The sequence below is a fragment of the Pecten maximus genome, chromosome 19 (genome assembly GCF_902652985.1).
Source record: "Pecten maximus chromosome 19, xPecMax1.1, whole genome shotgun sequence".
Classification (NCBI taxonomy): domain Eukaryota; kingdom Metazoa; phylum Mollusca; class Bivalvia; order Pectinida; family Pectinidae; genus Pecten; species Pecten maximus.
In genome coordinates this window covers 6,111,789-6,129,807 of record NC_047033.1, presented here as the reverse complement: position 1 = coordinate 6,129,807, position 18,019 = coordinate 6,111,789, and the positions used below count along the sequence as shown (strand labels likewise).

Here is an 18,019-nt window from a genome sequence, read left to right as displayed (position 1 = left end):
TTGGTGAGGCGGTGTATCCTGTATGGGTTTACCTTGGTGAGGTAGTGTATCCTGTATGGGTTTACCTTGGTGAGGCGGTGTATCCTGTATGGGTTTACCTTGGTGAGGTGGTGTATCCTCTACGGGTTTACCATGGTGAGGCGGTGTATCCTGTATGGGTTTACCTTGGTGAGGTAGTGTATCCTGTATGGGTTTACCTTGGTGAGGTAGTGTAACCTGTATGGGTTTACCTTGGTGAGGCAGTGTATCCTGTAAGGGTTTACATTGGTGAGGTAGTGTATCCTGTAAGGGTTTACCTTGGTGAGGTGGTGTATCCTGTAAGGCTTTACCTTGGTGAGGTGGTGTATCCTGTACGGGTTTATACCTTGGTGAGGCTGTGTATCCTGTAAGGGTTTACCATGGTGAGGCGGTGTATCCTGTTTGGGTTTACCATGGTGAGGCTGTGTATCCTGTATGTGTTTACCTTGGTGAGGCGGTGTATCCTGTATGGGTTTACCTTGGTGAGGTGGTGTATCCTGTACGGGTTTATACCTTGGTGAGGCGGTGTATCCTGTACGGGTTTATTTTTTTAACAATACCAATTCAATTCTTTTAGCACTGTTGTAATAATTACAAACGCAAATTAAAGGTTTAATATGAAAAAAAATGAAAATAACAATAAAATGCATCCTGCAAAATACTAAATCAAACATGATGCAGGCTTGTCTTTCTCAGGTCTAATGACTGTTAAATAAAGAAACAGATCTGAAGTATGATCAATCTTCCTATTTTACAACGACATGATCGATAATTGTAAAATTAACAATCGAGGAACGGATTATCCCCATAAAGAATTTTTAAGAGGACACATTTTCATTCATGCCGACCAACAGGACAATACATTATAAAACGTCTCTCGGTAAGACTGTACGTATCACGACTACAACCCTATCATTACGAGATAACGGACACGTTTTTCTGATGACCAGTGGACTACTGAACATCGACCTGGTATCGTAAGTAGATAATAGTAGACGTTACATTGCCAGGTCAGGTAAGCACATTGTATACATATCTTATTTCAAATGTAGTAATTTGTTTATTGATATGTTAATGATACGACACTTTGTTTTCTTTGATAAGAGAAAGAGGGAGTTATAATGTGGTATATTAAGACAACAAATCTTCAAAATAACCACAATGTTTAATTGCTTCAATGTTAATGAAAATGATATAGGTTTATATAGGGCGCCCGTGTAATGATGACTATGGTGTATGCAATTTTGATGAAAATTTAAATATTGAGAGAAAAACATTTTGATATGAAGCGGCTTTTACCTCTTGGTAATAAATTGTTTCGCATTTCATTTTATTTTATTTCATCTTAAAGAGCTTGCTTCATTAGCCAAAAATTTGAAAAAAAGAATGCAGAGCATGTACCGACATGCAAACGAACGAAACAAACTGAACACATGGCGATCATTGAAAAAGTATAAACGTAAGACCATGTGTTATGGGTACGTGTCATTTGCCTCATCAACGACAGGCGCAAAGCAAATCTATGTCAAATCCGGTTGAAGTTACGTAATAAAAAGAGGCCCAGGGGGCCTGCATCGCCACCTTGATATTTCGGTAATATGTTTATATATTTCCAATTGCTATGCATTGTTACTATATAACCTTACCAAACAAAATAAAAAGTTCAGGTCATTATGGTAATATGGTTCCAACTGGTGTAGTGATATGACGTCATTCTGTTTGACGTCACAATATTAAATTGTTTCGGATAAAGATACCTGATTGATCATTGCAACTCGAAAGAGTTTATGTAGTTATGTTAAAAAAGGTGAATAACTTCACGGTGGTATATATTGACGGAAATGTTGAAATTAAATTGAAGATTTTGTGTTTATTTCCATGAACTGCATTTTTGTCGGTAACTGTCCGTCTACCCATGGCATCTCAAAAACTGGTTCAATTAGACAGCTCGACATTTGATTTTAGAATGCTATGACATGGTTACAATTTGAATATAAGATGAAAAAACCTTCAATTAAAACGGAACTATAAGTATTAAATTGCCAGGATTGTAGGCCAATTACTTTTCAAAGAAGGTAGTATAATGCTCAAATATTACAGAATTTTTCCTGCTTTTTAGCTACCTCTCTCAATATTTTTTTAAGCCAATCTGGTCTAAATCTTAATAATCTAAATGAAGAATGGTTTTAAAGAATTTACTTCTTTTTCCCCCTTGTCCCTATGTAGCCACAATTCATATCTATACAATGTTGGATCTCCTTTGCCCAATAATGCTCTGGACAGATCTTATTTTCTCAAAATCCACCCGGTTGATTTGCATAAATTGTCCCTATATTGAGTCCCGACCCTGGAGTCACGCCCACCGTTTATGAAACAATGGGTCTCGTTTGCCCAATAACGATCCAGACCAAATTTCATCATAATCCATTGAGTCATTCAGGACGATTTTAATGAAATGTTGACGGACGACGGACGCCGCGACATGCCTTTCGGGCCAGGTAAGCTAAACATGAGAACTATTTTAGTTCAGGCACATACTCGTGCATCAAATATGTCTGACTTCTTATCGCACTGGAAAATGGAATGTCAACCTTCAGCTTTCACAAAGTCAACGCGAATGCCGATAATGCAATACTGAATGTTGACCTAGCGAATACCGGATTGCGCAATGCAAACTCGTAACGACTGGAATAATCAAACTGCAATGCAATCTTAACACTGAATACACGAATGATAATAAAGTTAATGATGAGGTTCAATTCGCATAACAGAATGTTAATGTTGCACACAAGAATGCAATAACGGAGAGTGTAATATTTTCTTGAATTCCGTTCCATATTTAAACATGCTACTATCCAGATATGAAAAGCATTCGATGAACTATTTTAAAATCGGTAAAACGAGGGTAACCTATAAACATATGGCGGACATCTCAACACACGCTTCATTAACGGAAATATTATCCAGAATTTATTGACCAGTGACTCAGGACTTCATCGATGCCACACTCTGAATCCTAAAATATAGCGTTTAGCTCAGTTTCTCAAAAGTATCAATATCACTCCAACCAAACCTGGAATATAGTTTAGACTTGTAATGACATCTCAACACGCCTAAAGATTACGTTTTTATTTGTATTTTTAATACTATCAATATTATTATGTTCGCGTGTGGATAATTGCGGAGATTTAAAAGTCGCAAAATAAGCGAAAAATTCCACGCCGCGAACATTTCCACCTTTACAGTATGTTATGATATCAGATTTTGTTCGTCTCACGTTTCGGAAAGAGTAATTTGGGGGTAAAAATGTCACATTTAGATGAATTTTTATAATTGCAGTTAAACTTCTCACTATGGCCACCTGGGGGTCTGAGTGAAAGAAAATTGTCTTAATAGCGGGATGGTCTTAATTTTTAGGTGACCTTTTGATCATCAAGAACCGTTACTCTGTATGATAACACGAAAGATATCTCTTTTCGGTCGTTCGGTCAAAAGCAGTCGAGCTATCCTGATACTGTGATTAACGTTATCACGATAAAAATGCTGAGGTAGCTATACTACCAAAACCAGGAGCAGTCTTCATATTTGCTTATAATTAATTTTTCTTTGTTTTCATGGTAAATACTCAAATGTGATTGGTCGAAAAATTCTTTTCATTCTTTCCGAGAATGGCGCGAAAAATGTGACGTCACAATACGACAATTGACGTTGCGTATTGATTTGAGAAAAAAAGAATCCCATTTAAAACCAGTAAAATTGTACATAAAACATGTTTTAAATTAGAAAATCATTTTCAAAAATTAATTATAAGCGTTGATGTCAATTATTTTTTAGTTTCATCGGGTAAATTTTGTTTGCAAACTTCTGTAAGAATCCGCTACGCGTATTCATACAGTTTGCAAACAAAATTTGTTTCATTCCCCGATGAAACTAAAAAAAATGACATCAATGCTTAAAAACTTACTATAGGACAGACGGTTTCATTACAAATTACAAAGTGATCATTCCATCACACCATTAGAACACTGACTATCTCTCTATATATATCTGTGTAAATTTATGTGTGCTTATCATATCTATTCCGATGCCGATGGCAAAAGAGAATCGAATTTCCAGGAGACATAGGAAGCGAACGGAGAGAGCTAACCATGGCACAGGATGTGATGAACTTTAGAAACAGCAGAGTGTTTTGAAAAGTGAATAGTGTGAACTTCTGCTATCGGCATCGAAATAGTTTATTGGAATAGTTTACTAGATTTGTTTATTCATTTGATAATCTATAGTCATAATGATTTTTTTTTAATTATATCTTCATTATAACTCTCTCTCTCTCTCTCTCTCTCTCTCTCTCTCTCTCTCTCTCTCTCTCTCTCTCTCTCTCTCTCTCTCTCTCTCTCATATGTAAATATATGTCATCTTGTAAAATAAATGTATTATATGTATGTAAAATTATATAGGGAAAGGGCTTAATATAAGTTTGATAACTTGTGCCCAATTCCCATGTATACATTAAGATACAATAAAATATGTTTAAATCAAAAAAGAACACTGACTACTGAAACTTAACCATGGGTCGGAGTCACGTGGTCGGGACATCAGTGATTAATCAACTTCCGGCAACTAGCTGGTTGTAATCAACGTGGTCTTTGAGACTGCCAAATCTGGTCGTACAACGGATGGCGAGATGGTCGATTTAAAAATAACAGGTCTGAAAAGTGTCCGTAATACCGAGATGGTCATATTACTGAAGCGACGAATGCCAAGAAATGTAGAGTTTAAAAAAAAAACGGATATGAAAAAAGTGTCCGTAATAGCAGGGTGATCGTAATTTTGAGATGGTCGTTAAGTCAAGTTTTATATGTGTATGGTTTTATAGATTTTGAGTTTTTCGGTATTCTCTGTTGTTTAAGATATTTTTTAACAAATATGCTCAATGTCATTTAAATTTAAACCAGTTTTTTACTAAACGATGTAAAAAAATAAATAAAAAGATGCAATGACGAAAATAGTTAAATACCTATTTAGGTTTTAGCTAAATGTTCTCGTTTACTTTATTTGAATGTTTTATTCCACAGACACAGCAATGATGGAGAATTTGAAGGAAGAAAAAGATTTGAAAAGTTTTGATCCCGATTGGTATATACAAAACTTGCTGGCATCAGATGAAGCTGCTTTCAACATGAGATGTGATGTCGAAATCCTACATAGATTTTTTAACGAACGTAAGTTTTTTGCCATATGCGGATTCATACAGTTTGCAAACAATTTTTTTTCATACCCCAATGAAACTGAAATCATCAATGCTTAACTAATACGCGGGAAGAATCTATCGCGAATTCACTTCCTTTGCGGTTATTGATATGAAACAATTTTGGATGGTGACCAACCTCTCGGTTATTATACCGATATGGGGGTCTTGAAGAATCCATTACTCTATATAGCTAATAGCTCATCATTCTCGAATTGAAAGTCATTTCTAGATCAGCGTTCATAAAATCATGTATTTGCGAACATGTCTAAAGCACAGGCGCTTGCATAGAAAATGTGATTTCATTTTTTTTTTTTTTTTTTTATATGACAGTGGTATGTGTACTCTGTAAAGTACAAGGTTGGCAAACCGGCACGTGCGAAACGGCACACCACCACACTTCAATCGACTAAAAAACACATTTATTCAAACTGACACGGTGCATACCAAAAACAACCGTCATCTAGAAACATTCATCTTTAACCTACCGTGTCACTCGATACGAATTGTTACATCCAAAACACAATAATCCGTGAAAACATCGCCAAATTCCTCCAAAAAAACACCGAAACACAATACAACATAGCATTATAATTTAACTCATTCCATTATAACAATTATACACAACGAGAAAAGCTTTTTTATTTCAAATATGTGTGTGTATTTCGGCACAAATTGCATGAAACTTGTAGAAAAAACAATCTGATACTTTCTCAATTAAGAAAAGTAAAATAAGCGCCTATATAATCTATTGTTAAACGTACATGTAGTGAATGAGCGAATAGTGAAAATTGGAGATAATATCTCATTTACATATTTAAATTGCTTATTTAAATATGATTTAAAATTTGGGCATAGTAACATTTAAAACAAAATTCTGGGTTCTGATCTAGCCCACCATCCTCCCTTTGGTGCCATTCCTATAAAGGGCTACTTACAACCGGAAACCAGGGTGAAGTCTGATTTACATATTTGTTACTGTTAATCATAAAGTGAATTATAAAACATTAACCAAAAGAACAGGTCCGGAGTTATATATGCGCATAGAGTACAAAACTCACTATTTGAATTTTCCCCACTACATGACAGTCGGTAAGATGCAGAAATGAATCAATACTTTTAAGGAAATCGTTTGCTTTCAAACGTTAGGTGAACGTTACTATAATTTAATTTTGCTTGTAACAAGCATTTTCATTGGCTCAAAAAAATATGTTATCATCTCATAACATAAATAATGACTGACGTCAGCGGAGTAATCGTTGTTCACGGGATTTTGTATTTATCGATGTGTTTTTAAATATCTGGAGCAAAATAAATATGTTAAACTTAATGAAAATGTTTCTTACCGTTGTTAATTAAATTATAAGGGTTAACTGTAATATTTTTTTTACGTTATTGAGCAATAACACAAAAAACTGGGGTGTACTCTTTTCATAAACCGATTCGCGGTTTATTCAGAGTACACCCCAATATTACAGTTAACCCTTAAATACGTATGCTTAGGAATGTTATTGAATATAATGAAACACAGCTTTCTGAACGCAGATAGACACAGAAATCTAATTTTCAAATGTACAGATTTTGATATTATATATGTACCCTTTTTCTGATCTTCAATGAAATTAGTAAATTCATGTATTTTTAAATCATTAGGTTTGCACACCAACGCTGTCGCGAATGTTTTGCCTTATACATGTATATGAAGGCTGCTAAATAGTGGGATTAACGTCTCCAAACGTGACCAAGTGTGGTTTTCCTGGCTTGCCTGGGTTGTCGCATGAACACAGTTCCCTGGTAGTTAAGCTTCTGAACTCTGACCCCTAACTGAGAGAGTGTCCTAGGCTCGGCGATAACCGGAGCAAGGACATTAATCCTCGTCAAACAACCCCTATCTGAGTATAATGATAATCGTTATAATTCCAACTTTCAACTTAACTCTAGAACACATGTCGTGCTATGTTATGACCACCTGTACAGTTAAAAAGTTCATTTATATTAAATTCAATTCGATTCTCCTGGAACTTTTATAACTACAACTGTATTTTTATATATAAATGTATTTTACCTACACATACCGTCATGAAAACATCACCCATTGTCGCAATGATCATATCAAAACGTTGTGTTACGGTAACGCGACTTAAATACAAGGTTGATCTCAGGTTTTTGGTCTTGATTTCTTTCTTTTACAGCCCTTCCCACAGGGAAGGTATTGCTTTGCCCAATGGACTATTGTTATGTACGTATGGTTATTGAACACATATTCGGACATTATGTAAACGTGTTCCAAGCGTGCAAAATAAGGTCAATTCAACACAAATTATCATTCTAAATGCTGTACAAGGCTCGTCGTTTCAAGAAAACAGGACAACGTAACTATTCGGACATCGTTAAATGACGGACCTAAATTGTCCCAACACTTGACTGTATATCATATACGGTACTCATTCACCCCTCATTTCATTTCTCTGCATACACATACAAAATAACTTGGCTACGTGCATGGTATTATCACCAAAATGATTCAAACTGATATAATTTTGTTATCTGTGCTGAAACACATTAGTTCGTTCATTTATTTCACCAGCAGTTTTATATTATAAACACCAGCATTTAAACTATGCCGTTTATCTTTTTTTTTAAATATTTCTTGTTTTAATTCTCTTTTTCTATGCAAGCGCCCGTGGTCTAAAGTGGTAAATTCGTGCAATAAAGTATTCGCGAAATCCAAGTGATTTGCAGTATACATGATATGTAACAACTGACTCACAACATTAGTTGCATGTATATAACATACTGACCAAGAGACAGCGTCCAACGTGAAGGCGTTAACGATTGTTACAAACAATAGTCAGAGTGTGGCTCTATTATTTTACTCAAACTCTTTGACTAGGGGCCGCGATATCTCAGTCGGTTAGAGCGCCTCAGGTGAAGATCTGAGATGCGTGGTTCGGCGCTCCCTAACAGTGCCGGTTTTAATTTCTAAGCTGAGAATTTTGGTTTGTTTTTGTTTAACGTCCTATTAACAGCCAGGGTCATTTAAGGACGTGTCAGGTTGTGGAGGAAAGCCGGAGTACCCGGAGAAAAACCACCGGCCTACGGTCAGTACCTGGCAACTGCCCCACGTAGGTTTCGAACTCGCAACCCAGAGGTGGAGGGCTAGTGATAAAGTGTCGGTACACCTTAACCACTCGGCCACCGCGGCCCCCGGAAGCCGAGAAACGGGCCTGTCTGCTGTCGTGGTTTTGTTATTGAGCAAGACACTTTACCTTAATTTTGGCATGTGACGGGTCTCCCCTATGTTGTTAAGTGAGGTAGTCATTAACTACTACAATGAGCTGCCGCTCAAAATGACCCTAGCTGTTCACGGGGCCATAAAACCAGAAAAAAAAACATATGTTTTAGACAATACAATCAATGTTCATATTACTACATATAAACAGTGAATGCTAAATCTATTAAGTCTAGATCTATATCATATAAGACACTTGTTTATTATTTCAGACAACGTAAGCGGTAAACGCCTATTGGATGTGGGTACTGGTCCTACTATTCACACACTGATCACGGCTTATAATCACGTGGATGAGATCTACCTCTCAGACTACCTTCCACAGAATCTCCAATATTTAGAGAAATGGCTTGAGGGGGAGATTAACCAACCTACAAAATTGATAGATTACGTTATGAGCCTTGAAAAACGAACGTAAGTTGAAATCAATTGATTAACCAACCTACAAAATTGATAGATTACGTTATGAGCCTTGAAGAACGAACGTAAGTTGAAATCAATTGCTATGTCACACTGCTAGAACATGCGTATTTCGTGAAAACCCAGTTTATATGTTTTTCGCATTATTACGCTAAAATACTGTAGAGTTCTTAAATTTCACGGTGCTATTAGTTCGCAGTTGTTCCAGTCGAAACTATTTTGCGGGTATTAACTAAAACATTTCTGTACAATTGTGTGTGCATTCAAACATTGGCTGGCTATTTATTTTCGCGCTATATTTAATGACATCGAGTATAGCGAAATTAAATCCAACGCAAATATTAAAAACTTTACAGTATTACTGCGATAATTAAAATAACACACTGTAATATGATTTAACTTCTTTACAGTATTAAATCAGGGTTGTAGTCTCATTGGTGTACTCAATAGGGCTGACAACGAAAAACTAAAATAGATCTTACCAAAATGTGTTAATAACAATGTATGTCATTTACAAGATTTAATTAATACTTCGTTTTAACGAAGATTTTCTGATGGCTAAAAAGCAAATGATCCAAAAGAAACTTTCAGCAGGCCTTACAGAAATTTTATTTTTTTCGTGAAACGTAGAGCAAATACGTAGTGCCAGAAAAGAAATATGGCGTAATTAACTGAATACTCATGTTTGATTCACTGTAGCTGTATATCCTATAACTGTACAATAATACCGGTGTTAGGTTATTGAAGTTTTCTCCTTTTTTAAATAAAGGATGACTGCCAGACAAAGAGAGACGGAGATAAGAAGTAAAGTGAAAGGCATTCTTCCCGTGGATGTGACGAAATCAAAACCTCTTGGAGACACGTACAACGACACACAATTCGACATCATTATATCTAGCTACTGTATCGAGACAGCGGTGTTTACAGTGGAAGAATATGGGAAATGCCTTGAAAATGTAGCCTCCCTCCTTAAGAAGGGTGGTTATCTTATTCTTTTTGTTTGTTTGAACGGTGATAATTACCAAATTGGAGAGTATAAATATCGTGCGCTCTCCATTACTAGGGAAGAGTTACAATCAACAATGCGACAAGTTGGATTTGACATTGTGGCAGCAGAAGAGGTGGCAGAATCTGAATATGATGCCAAATACCTGGGTTTTGATTCCTGTTATTATATGCTTGCACGAAAATGAACGATTTCAAAAAGCTTGGACAAAATTGCAAAATGAACCACTGCCAGTGAGAGAGAATGTGTCCCTACCACTAATAAAATACATACCAAATACAAATGTAGTCATCGGCGGTTGTTAGTGTCATCGATAACAATACAGTGTCTTTAATGATATTGGACATACATATCTGGAGTATCTTAGAATCAAGCGGTTTTTATAATTTGAGGCTGACCAGTGATGTTTGGGTATATTTTGTAGTCCCAGGCTTACTCTCTTTATGTGGGACTCTCTTAAATTTTGAAAACCCTCTGTCTCTGAGAATTGGGACACGGCTAAAGTTTGAAAATGTTTTGGACTCGCCTAAAACACTACAAAATTACTGTATCACAAATACATATTTGTGCATTATAACCCAGCGTTTAGTTTTAAACAAATAACGTTCAGATTTGATGAAGACGACTTACTATCAATACTTTTCATTAAGTTGTAATCTAAATGGTTGTTAATTACTACAAAGATATCGACGTGCATCCAAAACCGGATATATGTTCACCACACCTTATGATGAATCTGGAACATTATGATTGTGAGCCAGTATCGCAAGAGTGAGTTTAATCCGCAATATGATGGTTTGTGAGGCAACATCAAAAGAGAGAGGCTAATCCGCACCATAGAGGGATTCTAACTAGCAACATGGCGATTGCGTGACAGCATATCACAAGAGGAAGTTAGCAATCCGCAACATTATGATCTTAAAATCTTACGAATTCTTTCATGTATTCTATATGTTCTTTAACTAACAATCTTCTGTATCTAAACCAATTTGAATTGATAGAAATGTTGGTTAGTTAATCTCCTTTTATATGACTTCGACCTATTGTTAAGACCCAATTATATTTAATTTCTTAAAGCTTATATTTCCCACTAATGATTTAGGCATATATGAAGTTCCAAGAGGGACGACACAGCTGTATAATGCAGAAGAATCCATTGGGACTACAAGCTTCCTCTCCGTCCGTCTTGTACCCATGTCAATTTGGATGTACGTCCTTGACGGATTTTTATCAAACTTCACACAACGATAACTGGTATCTCGAACAAGATCGAGTTTCGGGGATGTTTGTTAAGGTGAAGGTCACTATTACTTTTTACTTCTTTTTTTAGAAAAATCCTTGTAAGTGCTCTAGCAGCTTCGTTCGTTGAGGGATTTGGATTTTGATCATACTTCATTTATTTGTAAAGGACCATGATATCTCAAACAACTTTCAGATTCAGAGTTGGCGGGTCTAGTCAAGGTCAAACAACTTTCAGGTTCAGAGTTGGCGGGTCTAGTCAAGGTCAAACAACTTTCAGGTTCAGAGTTGGCGGGTCTAGTCAAGGTCAAACAACTTTCAGGTTCAGAGTTGGCGGGTCTAGTCAAGGTCAAACAACTTTCAGATTCAGAGTTGGCGGGTCTAGTCAAGGTCAAACAACTTTCAGATTCAGAGTTGGCGGGTCTAGTCAAGGTCAAACAACTTTCAGATTCAGAGTTGGCGGGTCTAGTCAAGGTCACGTTCTGCGTTACTCTCTTTAGAAAGCTCTAGTGTCTTCAGTCCAGTGTGAATATTGATCAAACTTCACAAAATTACAAAGGACCATGATATATCGACATGTTCCAGTTTCAGAGTTGTTAGGTCGGGGTCAAGGTTGCCATTACTATTTTAGAATATTCAATGTCGGCATTGTAGTGGCTTCATTACTTAGAGAAATTCAATCAAACTTAAAACATTAATTAAGCACTTTAATATCCCAGACAAGCTTCGCTTTCAGGGATATTGGGTCAAGGTCGCGATTACTATTTTTAGATAGTCATCGTCACTCCTCTAGAGGCTTCATTCCTTGAGGGATTAGGATCAAACTTCAGACATTTGTAAAGGACCATTATAACTATCGGGGCCCGGTAGATCACATGCATTGCTTTAGCAATACTGTATATGCTTGTTCAATATATACTATATCTACTTCAATATCTTTAACTCAGATGTGTTGTCGGTATGTGTGTCTTTTGAGTAATCTAAATACATTATGCCTCTAGTCTCGGTCGATATTGATTATCTTCGGTTCATAAACCAGTATATCGATAGAAACAAAATGCCGTTACTGTGCAATGTTTATCGTTGGATCATCAATGTTGTCATATTTACGAAGTCCCAGTCAGGAATAAGTTTTATAAAAGACAATCGATAGATAGAAGTTGTGGTTAGTTTTGATATTTTATTATCTACTGGTCAAACGCCTTTCATGGTAGCTATCCTTAAGAGAGAGAAATATGTATATATATATATATAAAGAACACCGATGTGGCGCAGCGGTATAGGCTGTGGATATTTCTGGCTAGGCGATTGGGTGCCGTAGATCGTGAGTTCGAGGCCCGGTCAGGGCACGAGTCAAAAAGTTGTCTTCCTTCGTCATTTGTGTTTCTAAGCTATATATATATATAGGGTCTAGTAAGTAATAACGACGGTATAAACCAATATAGGTACTGGATCCTAACAAACAAATGTTGGATGCGTATTACTAGAAATAGATATATGTCAAGTAGTAATAACGACAGTACAGACAAGTAAATTGTCGAATTTTCGAGGCAATCTCATTTATTCATTTACTTTTAGCATCTGTCCTAATTAATCATAATAGGCCCTCGGCGAATTAATTATCGGCCGAGGGGGGATCGTTTTTACAACATTACGATATTTTTGTTGTTTATACCTACTATATTTGTGTAACTGTTCCATGTTCTATGTCTATATGTGATCGTATGTAATTTACCTGTGTCTTGATAAAGGGACAGATTGCCTCGAAAATTCGACAATTTACTTGTCTGTACTGTCGTCATTACTACTTGACAATATATATATGGGTCAAAGAAGTAATATAAACGGTATAATCCAGATGACACTGGATCCTCACATAAATGTATGGAGGATACGAATTACTTGTAATGATTATATGGGGCAAAGAAGTAATTCAAACAGTGTGGACAATGAGGCTTGTTAAATTTTCGAGGCAATCCGCCCCATTATCAAAACACAAAAAATACAAATACAATCACATAATATATATAAGAAGTACTGGAAATACACTAAAATACAATAAGAATAATGTTTTAGCAACTGGAGAAACAAATATGAACCTTTCGGCAAACGTGGGCCGAATGCGGATACTAGCGTGACTGTATCATGTTCAACACTAGAACGCTATGCGACCAACGGCAGAGATATTTTGAATTCCCCCGCACGTGAAAGTATATCGAAGAGTTCAAAGACGATTCGTCGCTAAATACTGCTAGTGGACGACATTGCATTGATATCAGATTTCAGAATAAAAATGTTAAATTATCGTCTCTACAGTGATTGATTAAATATCGTGTACAAAGTCTGAAAAACTTTTGAAAAATATCTTTTAGATAATTAGAATTATAGAGAGTGGTGTAAAAAAAACTACTACGAATATTTATCAAGACTGAGAATATAAGAAATACGAATGCCGAAGTGTCCCTACATGACGCTACAGGAAACAGACGGTTCGGGCCAAATCGGACCAAGATGCTGTTGATGGCGGGAGGCGACTAAATGTGAGTCTCAAAGAGCAACAATGAATTGATGCCCAAAAAAGTACAGCAATTATGAAAATTTTAACAAATTGAATAATTAACTACATGAATTGTCAAATATAATGGTCCCCGAGGGTAGCAGGTCTTATATATATTATGTGATTGTATTTGTATTTTTTGTGTTTTGATAAAGGGGCGGATTGCCTCGAAAATTTAACAAGCCTCATTGTCCACACTGTTTGAATTACTTCTTTGCCCCATATATATATATATATATATATATACTCCGTCTTCAAAGCGAAGTCATGTTGACAAATTCAGCAAACTATAACAAATTGGATTGAAGAGGATTTCTTTTATTCTCCCAGAATTTCATAAAATAAAATTAGATATAACACAAAGTTAAAGTTAAAAGAAATCAAATTGCCTGCCATTTTAATTCAACCAAGTTTCCAGCCTGAAAACGTAGGGTTGGCATAAGAAGCATCACTGAAGATTCCGCCGCTACGATATATTCGACCCATGCGAATAAAGAGACGATCGCCTTGATTCAAGTTGATAAGCACGGTCCCTGTCACTTGGTGGCTGTCCGCAATTTCTTCTGAATCTGTCCAAGTATTCCCTCTTGTCGCTCCGTTTACAACCAGTTGATTTTGGAATGCACAGCGGCCCAAGGAAATCATAGTCCATGTGATGACGTATATGCCAGACTCTGGTACCACGTATATCCCGTCACGGGGGTTATATCCATCCCCTTGGTCTAGTGTCTCGTGGTCAAACACTACCGTGGCTAGTGAGCCAAGGGTTACAGTTGAGGTACGATAGGCGTGGAAAGCAACCTGTTCTTGATAGGCTGCACCTGTCAAACAAGAATGACTACTGTTAAAGGACTAATTTTGGCGGGAAAAGTACCCATTTTGGTGGGAAAAAACTTATTTTGGCGGAATCAAATTTTAGCGCATTATATTTGTTAATGACAAATTACAGCGCAACAATAACATGACGTATACACCACTCATACTGGCAGAGTGATATTTTATTACGATGATTTGATGGCAGGTAGCGCTAAAACAAAAGTACCGATAAAATACGAACGTTTATAGTAGCATCATTATCCTGAAATAAGCCTAGGTGGCCAATAGATAATCTTTCAATCAAGGTAGGCGGTTGGCTACTTTATTATTGCAGGATAATTAAATTATTCGCTAAAGCTCGTTATTGTGTAACTTTTAAAAAATATCCAACGAGAGTAAAAGATATACCATATTCAAGTGTACAACAAATACTCAATGTGTAACCACTACGTATACCATGCCGATGAACCATTGTGGCTATTGGTTTACATGCGTAATCATTTTCTATAAGTATATTAAGTATATTGTGCCTCTGACAAGCATTTCGGTATCGAGTTGGTTGATTAAGTCACAATGTGATGAAGTTGATCTAGTATCTTGTTAGTCAGGCAACTACCAACAGTAAATTCAAACTTACGATTGGAATGTGCTGATCTCGTCAAGTCCCTGGATGCGTCTTGGAGTTCCACGCTGACCTGTTCATTGTCTTCGCTGGGTGAATGTACGCGAGAGTCCCTAAGAACAGCATACGGCTGTTCCGGGACAACAGAACTCCGATTGGTTAAGGTAGTTGATTCTTCAGGGAATCGTGTGGTGTTCCCTGGTATGTTTCCATTGATATCTGTGTTAGGACTTATATCCACACGATTCTCTAAATCCGCAACTTGTTTCATCAATTTTGTTAGAACAACATCCTTTAGATTCATTAAACGTTTTAGCGACGTTATTTCAGAAACTTGAGTTTGTAGTTTATTTTCCAGCTGGTCGATGCGTTGATCTTGAATGTTCACCAGGTTTTCCATTTGACCAATTTTTTGGTCAACTACCGATACAAGGTCTTGCCATTGTCTGGGCAGATTTACTGCATCTGGTACCTGGCCATGACAACCGTATGTAGAGACCGCCAATAAAATAATGATGATAGCCACACACATGATGTACGTGTACTACCGATCACTAAAGTAAGAGTATATGTACTCGTGAAAGTGGTTTTGTGTTACACCTTTACCTCCTACACAATTGTGGAATTGGAGCGCGCTATATAACCCACAGTCAACTTATAAAGTGAGGTCGTGTTATCACTGAGCTATATGGCAGACGAAAACGTTTCAGCTGTGTTGTGTGTTTCGTCGAAATATCAAGATGCATGACTAGGGAGTTACATTCTGATAGTAGAAGGTATACGTGGAGGAAGAAAACCCCAATTAAACAGGCTAGATTGGATTTTTTCCTTTTATAAGACAATCTGTTATCTAGTGTCAATAGCTCAGGTATAGAATCTGGATATAGGTCAGACCATTCATTCCCAACAGTAAATTTAAAATTTAACGAATTCAGACGGGGGAGGGGGGTTTGGAAATTTAACACGTCCTTATTATACCATGAAGAATATTTACAACTAGTTAAAAAACTATTTTGGATATAAAAACTCAATATTGTCTTCCAGTTTACAACCTTAACAGTATTGCCAACATTCCTGATACAGATTTACAGTATGTAATTAATGATCAACTCTTTCTTGAAATTTTGTTAATGGAAATTAGGGGGAAAACAATATCTTATTCATCTTATAGAAAGAAACAACAAACTCAGACTGAAAATAACCTAAGACAAGCCATTCAAGATATTGAAGAGCAGGAACAGGTAGATGTGGAAGAACTTGAAAGAAAGAAAAAGGAATTAGAAAATATCAGGCTTAATAGGATTAAGGGCAGTTTTGTAAGGTCTAGGGCAAAATGGCAAGAAGAAGGAGAAAAACCGACAAGTTATTTTTTTAATCTAGAAAATAGGAATTTCACATCCAAAATAATACCAAAAATTGATAAAGAGAATAATGTAGTTATTTCGAAGCAGGATGATATTCTTGAAGAGATTCGTTCATTTTATGAAAAATTATATGCAGACAATGAAACAATTGAAGATGTAAATTTGATGGATTTTTTAGATACTTTTAGTGTAAGAAAATTAGATCATGGTGATTCTGAAAGCTTAGAAGGCATTATTTCTATTGATGAGGCAGCAAAAACTTTGAAGAACATGAAAAATAATAAGAGCCCTGGTTCAGATGGCTTCACTGTGGAATTTTTTAAGTGCTTTTGGAAATATCTAGGGGTTTTTATTATAAGGTCTATAAATTTTGGATATAAGAAAGGTATGTTATCAGTTACACAAAGACAAGGTATAATTACGTGTATTCCTAAGGGGGATAAACCTAGACAGTTTTTGAAAAATTGGCGACCCATAATATTATTAAATATAGTCTATAAAATTGCCTCTGGATCTATAGCAAATAGAATTAGAAATGTTTTAGATAAACTCATAAGTGATGATCAAACAGGTTTTCTTTCTGGCCGACTTATTGGGGAAAACACTAGATTAGTTTATGATGTTATGCAATATGCTGAGGAAAACAATATTCCAGGAATGTTATTAATGATAGATTTTGAAAAAGCTTTTGATTCTGTTTCTTGGAGATTTATTGATAAGGTTTTCAAATTTTTCAATTTTGGTCCTGACATACAAAACTGGATAAAAGTACTGCATAATAATGTAAATGCTACTGTAAATCAAGGGGGCAATTTGTCATCTTTCCTTAATATTAAAAGAGGCTGTCGGCAAGGGGATCCAATCGCTCCATATATCTTTATCCTTTGTGTAGAAATTTTGAGTATTAGACTAAAAAATAACAGTAGAATTAAAGGCATAAATGTTAGTAACACTCCAATCCTAATCTCACAGTATGCTGATGATACCTCTCTGATATTAGATGGTTCAGAAAATTCTTTAAGGGAGTCCATTTTTGAATTGAATACCTTTGCAAAAATCTCTGGTTTGAAATTGAATATAGACAAAACACAGGTGATTTGGATAGGGAGTAAAATATATAGTGAAGATACTTTTCTGCCAGAGTTAAAATTAAAATGGGGAATGGCAAAATTTACCCTTCTTGGCATAGAATTTAGTGTTAATCTTCATGAAATTCCCAAATTAAACTTTGACAAAAAGTTGATCAAACTTAAATCTATTATTAAGATATGGAGTAGGAGATTACTTACTCCAATAGGTAGAATTCATCTCATCAAAACTCTGTTGTTATCTCAATTGAATCATTTATTTATGTCATTGCCAAATCCAGACAATCACTTTTTGAATAATCTTAGCCAGATACTTTTTAATTTTTTGTGGAATAGTAAAACAGACAAA

General features: G+C 36.0%; 2 protein-coding genes across 3 annotated transcripts; one reads left to right on the top strand and one right to left on the bottom strand.

Moving 5' to 3' along the window:
- The first annotated feature begins 979 nt into the window (after positions 1-979).
- Positions 980-10,276, top strand: LOC117317742 (nicotinamide N-methyltransferase-like). 2 transcript variants are annotated; one of them, XM_033872652.1, is made up of 4 exons: positions 980-1,033; positions 5,094-5,240; positions 8,771-8,972; positions 9,748-10,276. In XM_033872652.1, exons 2-4 carry the CDS (start codon positions 5,102-5,104, stop codon positions 10,169-10,171), a joined length of 765 nt encoding a protein of 254 aa, XP_033728543.1. In that variant the 5' UTR covers positions 980-1,033; positions 5,094-5,101; the 3' UTR covers positions 10,172-10,276. The 2 variants fall into 2 exon arrangements, with proteins under 2 accessions (XP_033728543.1, XP_033728542.1); XM_033872651.1 differs by lacking the exon at positions 980-1,033 and having other exon boundaries at positions 5,038-5,240.
- Positions 10,277-14,082: 3,806 nt separating this feature from the next.
- Positions 14,083-15,942, bottom strand: LOC117317738. The gene is made up of 2 exons (XM_033872646.1): positions 15,234-15,942; positions 14,083-14,601 (listed from the first exon to the last, which is right to left on the bottom strand). The coding sequence occupies exons 1-2, from the start codon at positions 15,748-15,750 to the stop codon at positions 14,183-14,185; spliced, it is 936 nt and encodes a 311-aa protein (XP_033728537.1). The 5' UTR covers positions 15,751-15,942; the 3' UTR covers positions 14,083-14,182.
- Between the last annotated feature and the right edge of the window lie 2,077 nt (positions 15,943-18,019).

Bases quoted from the DNA above. Each gene is read 5' to 3' on its own strand.
- LOC117317742 (XM_033872651.1), top strand. From the start codon at position 5,078: ATGTTTTATTCCACAGACACAGCAATGATGGAGAATTTGAAGGAAGAA. The intron at 5,241-8,770 runs GTAAGTTTTTTG...TTATTATTTCAG, and splicing joins ACATAGATTTTTTAACGAAC to ACAACGTAAGCGGTAAACGC. The intron at 8,973-9,747 runs GTAAGTTGAAAT...TTTTAAATAAAG, and splicing joins ATGAGCCTTGAAAAACGAAC to GATGACTGCCAGACAAAGAG.
- LOC117317738 (XM_033872646.1), bottom strand. From the start codon at position 15,750: ATGTGTGTGGCTATCATCATTATTTTATTGGCGGTCTCTACATACGGT. The intron at 14,602-15,233 runs GTAAGTTTGAAT...CTTGTTTGACAG, and splicing joins GAGATCAGCACATTCCAATC to GTGCAGCCTATCAAGAACAG.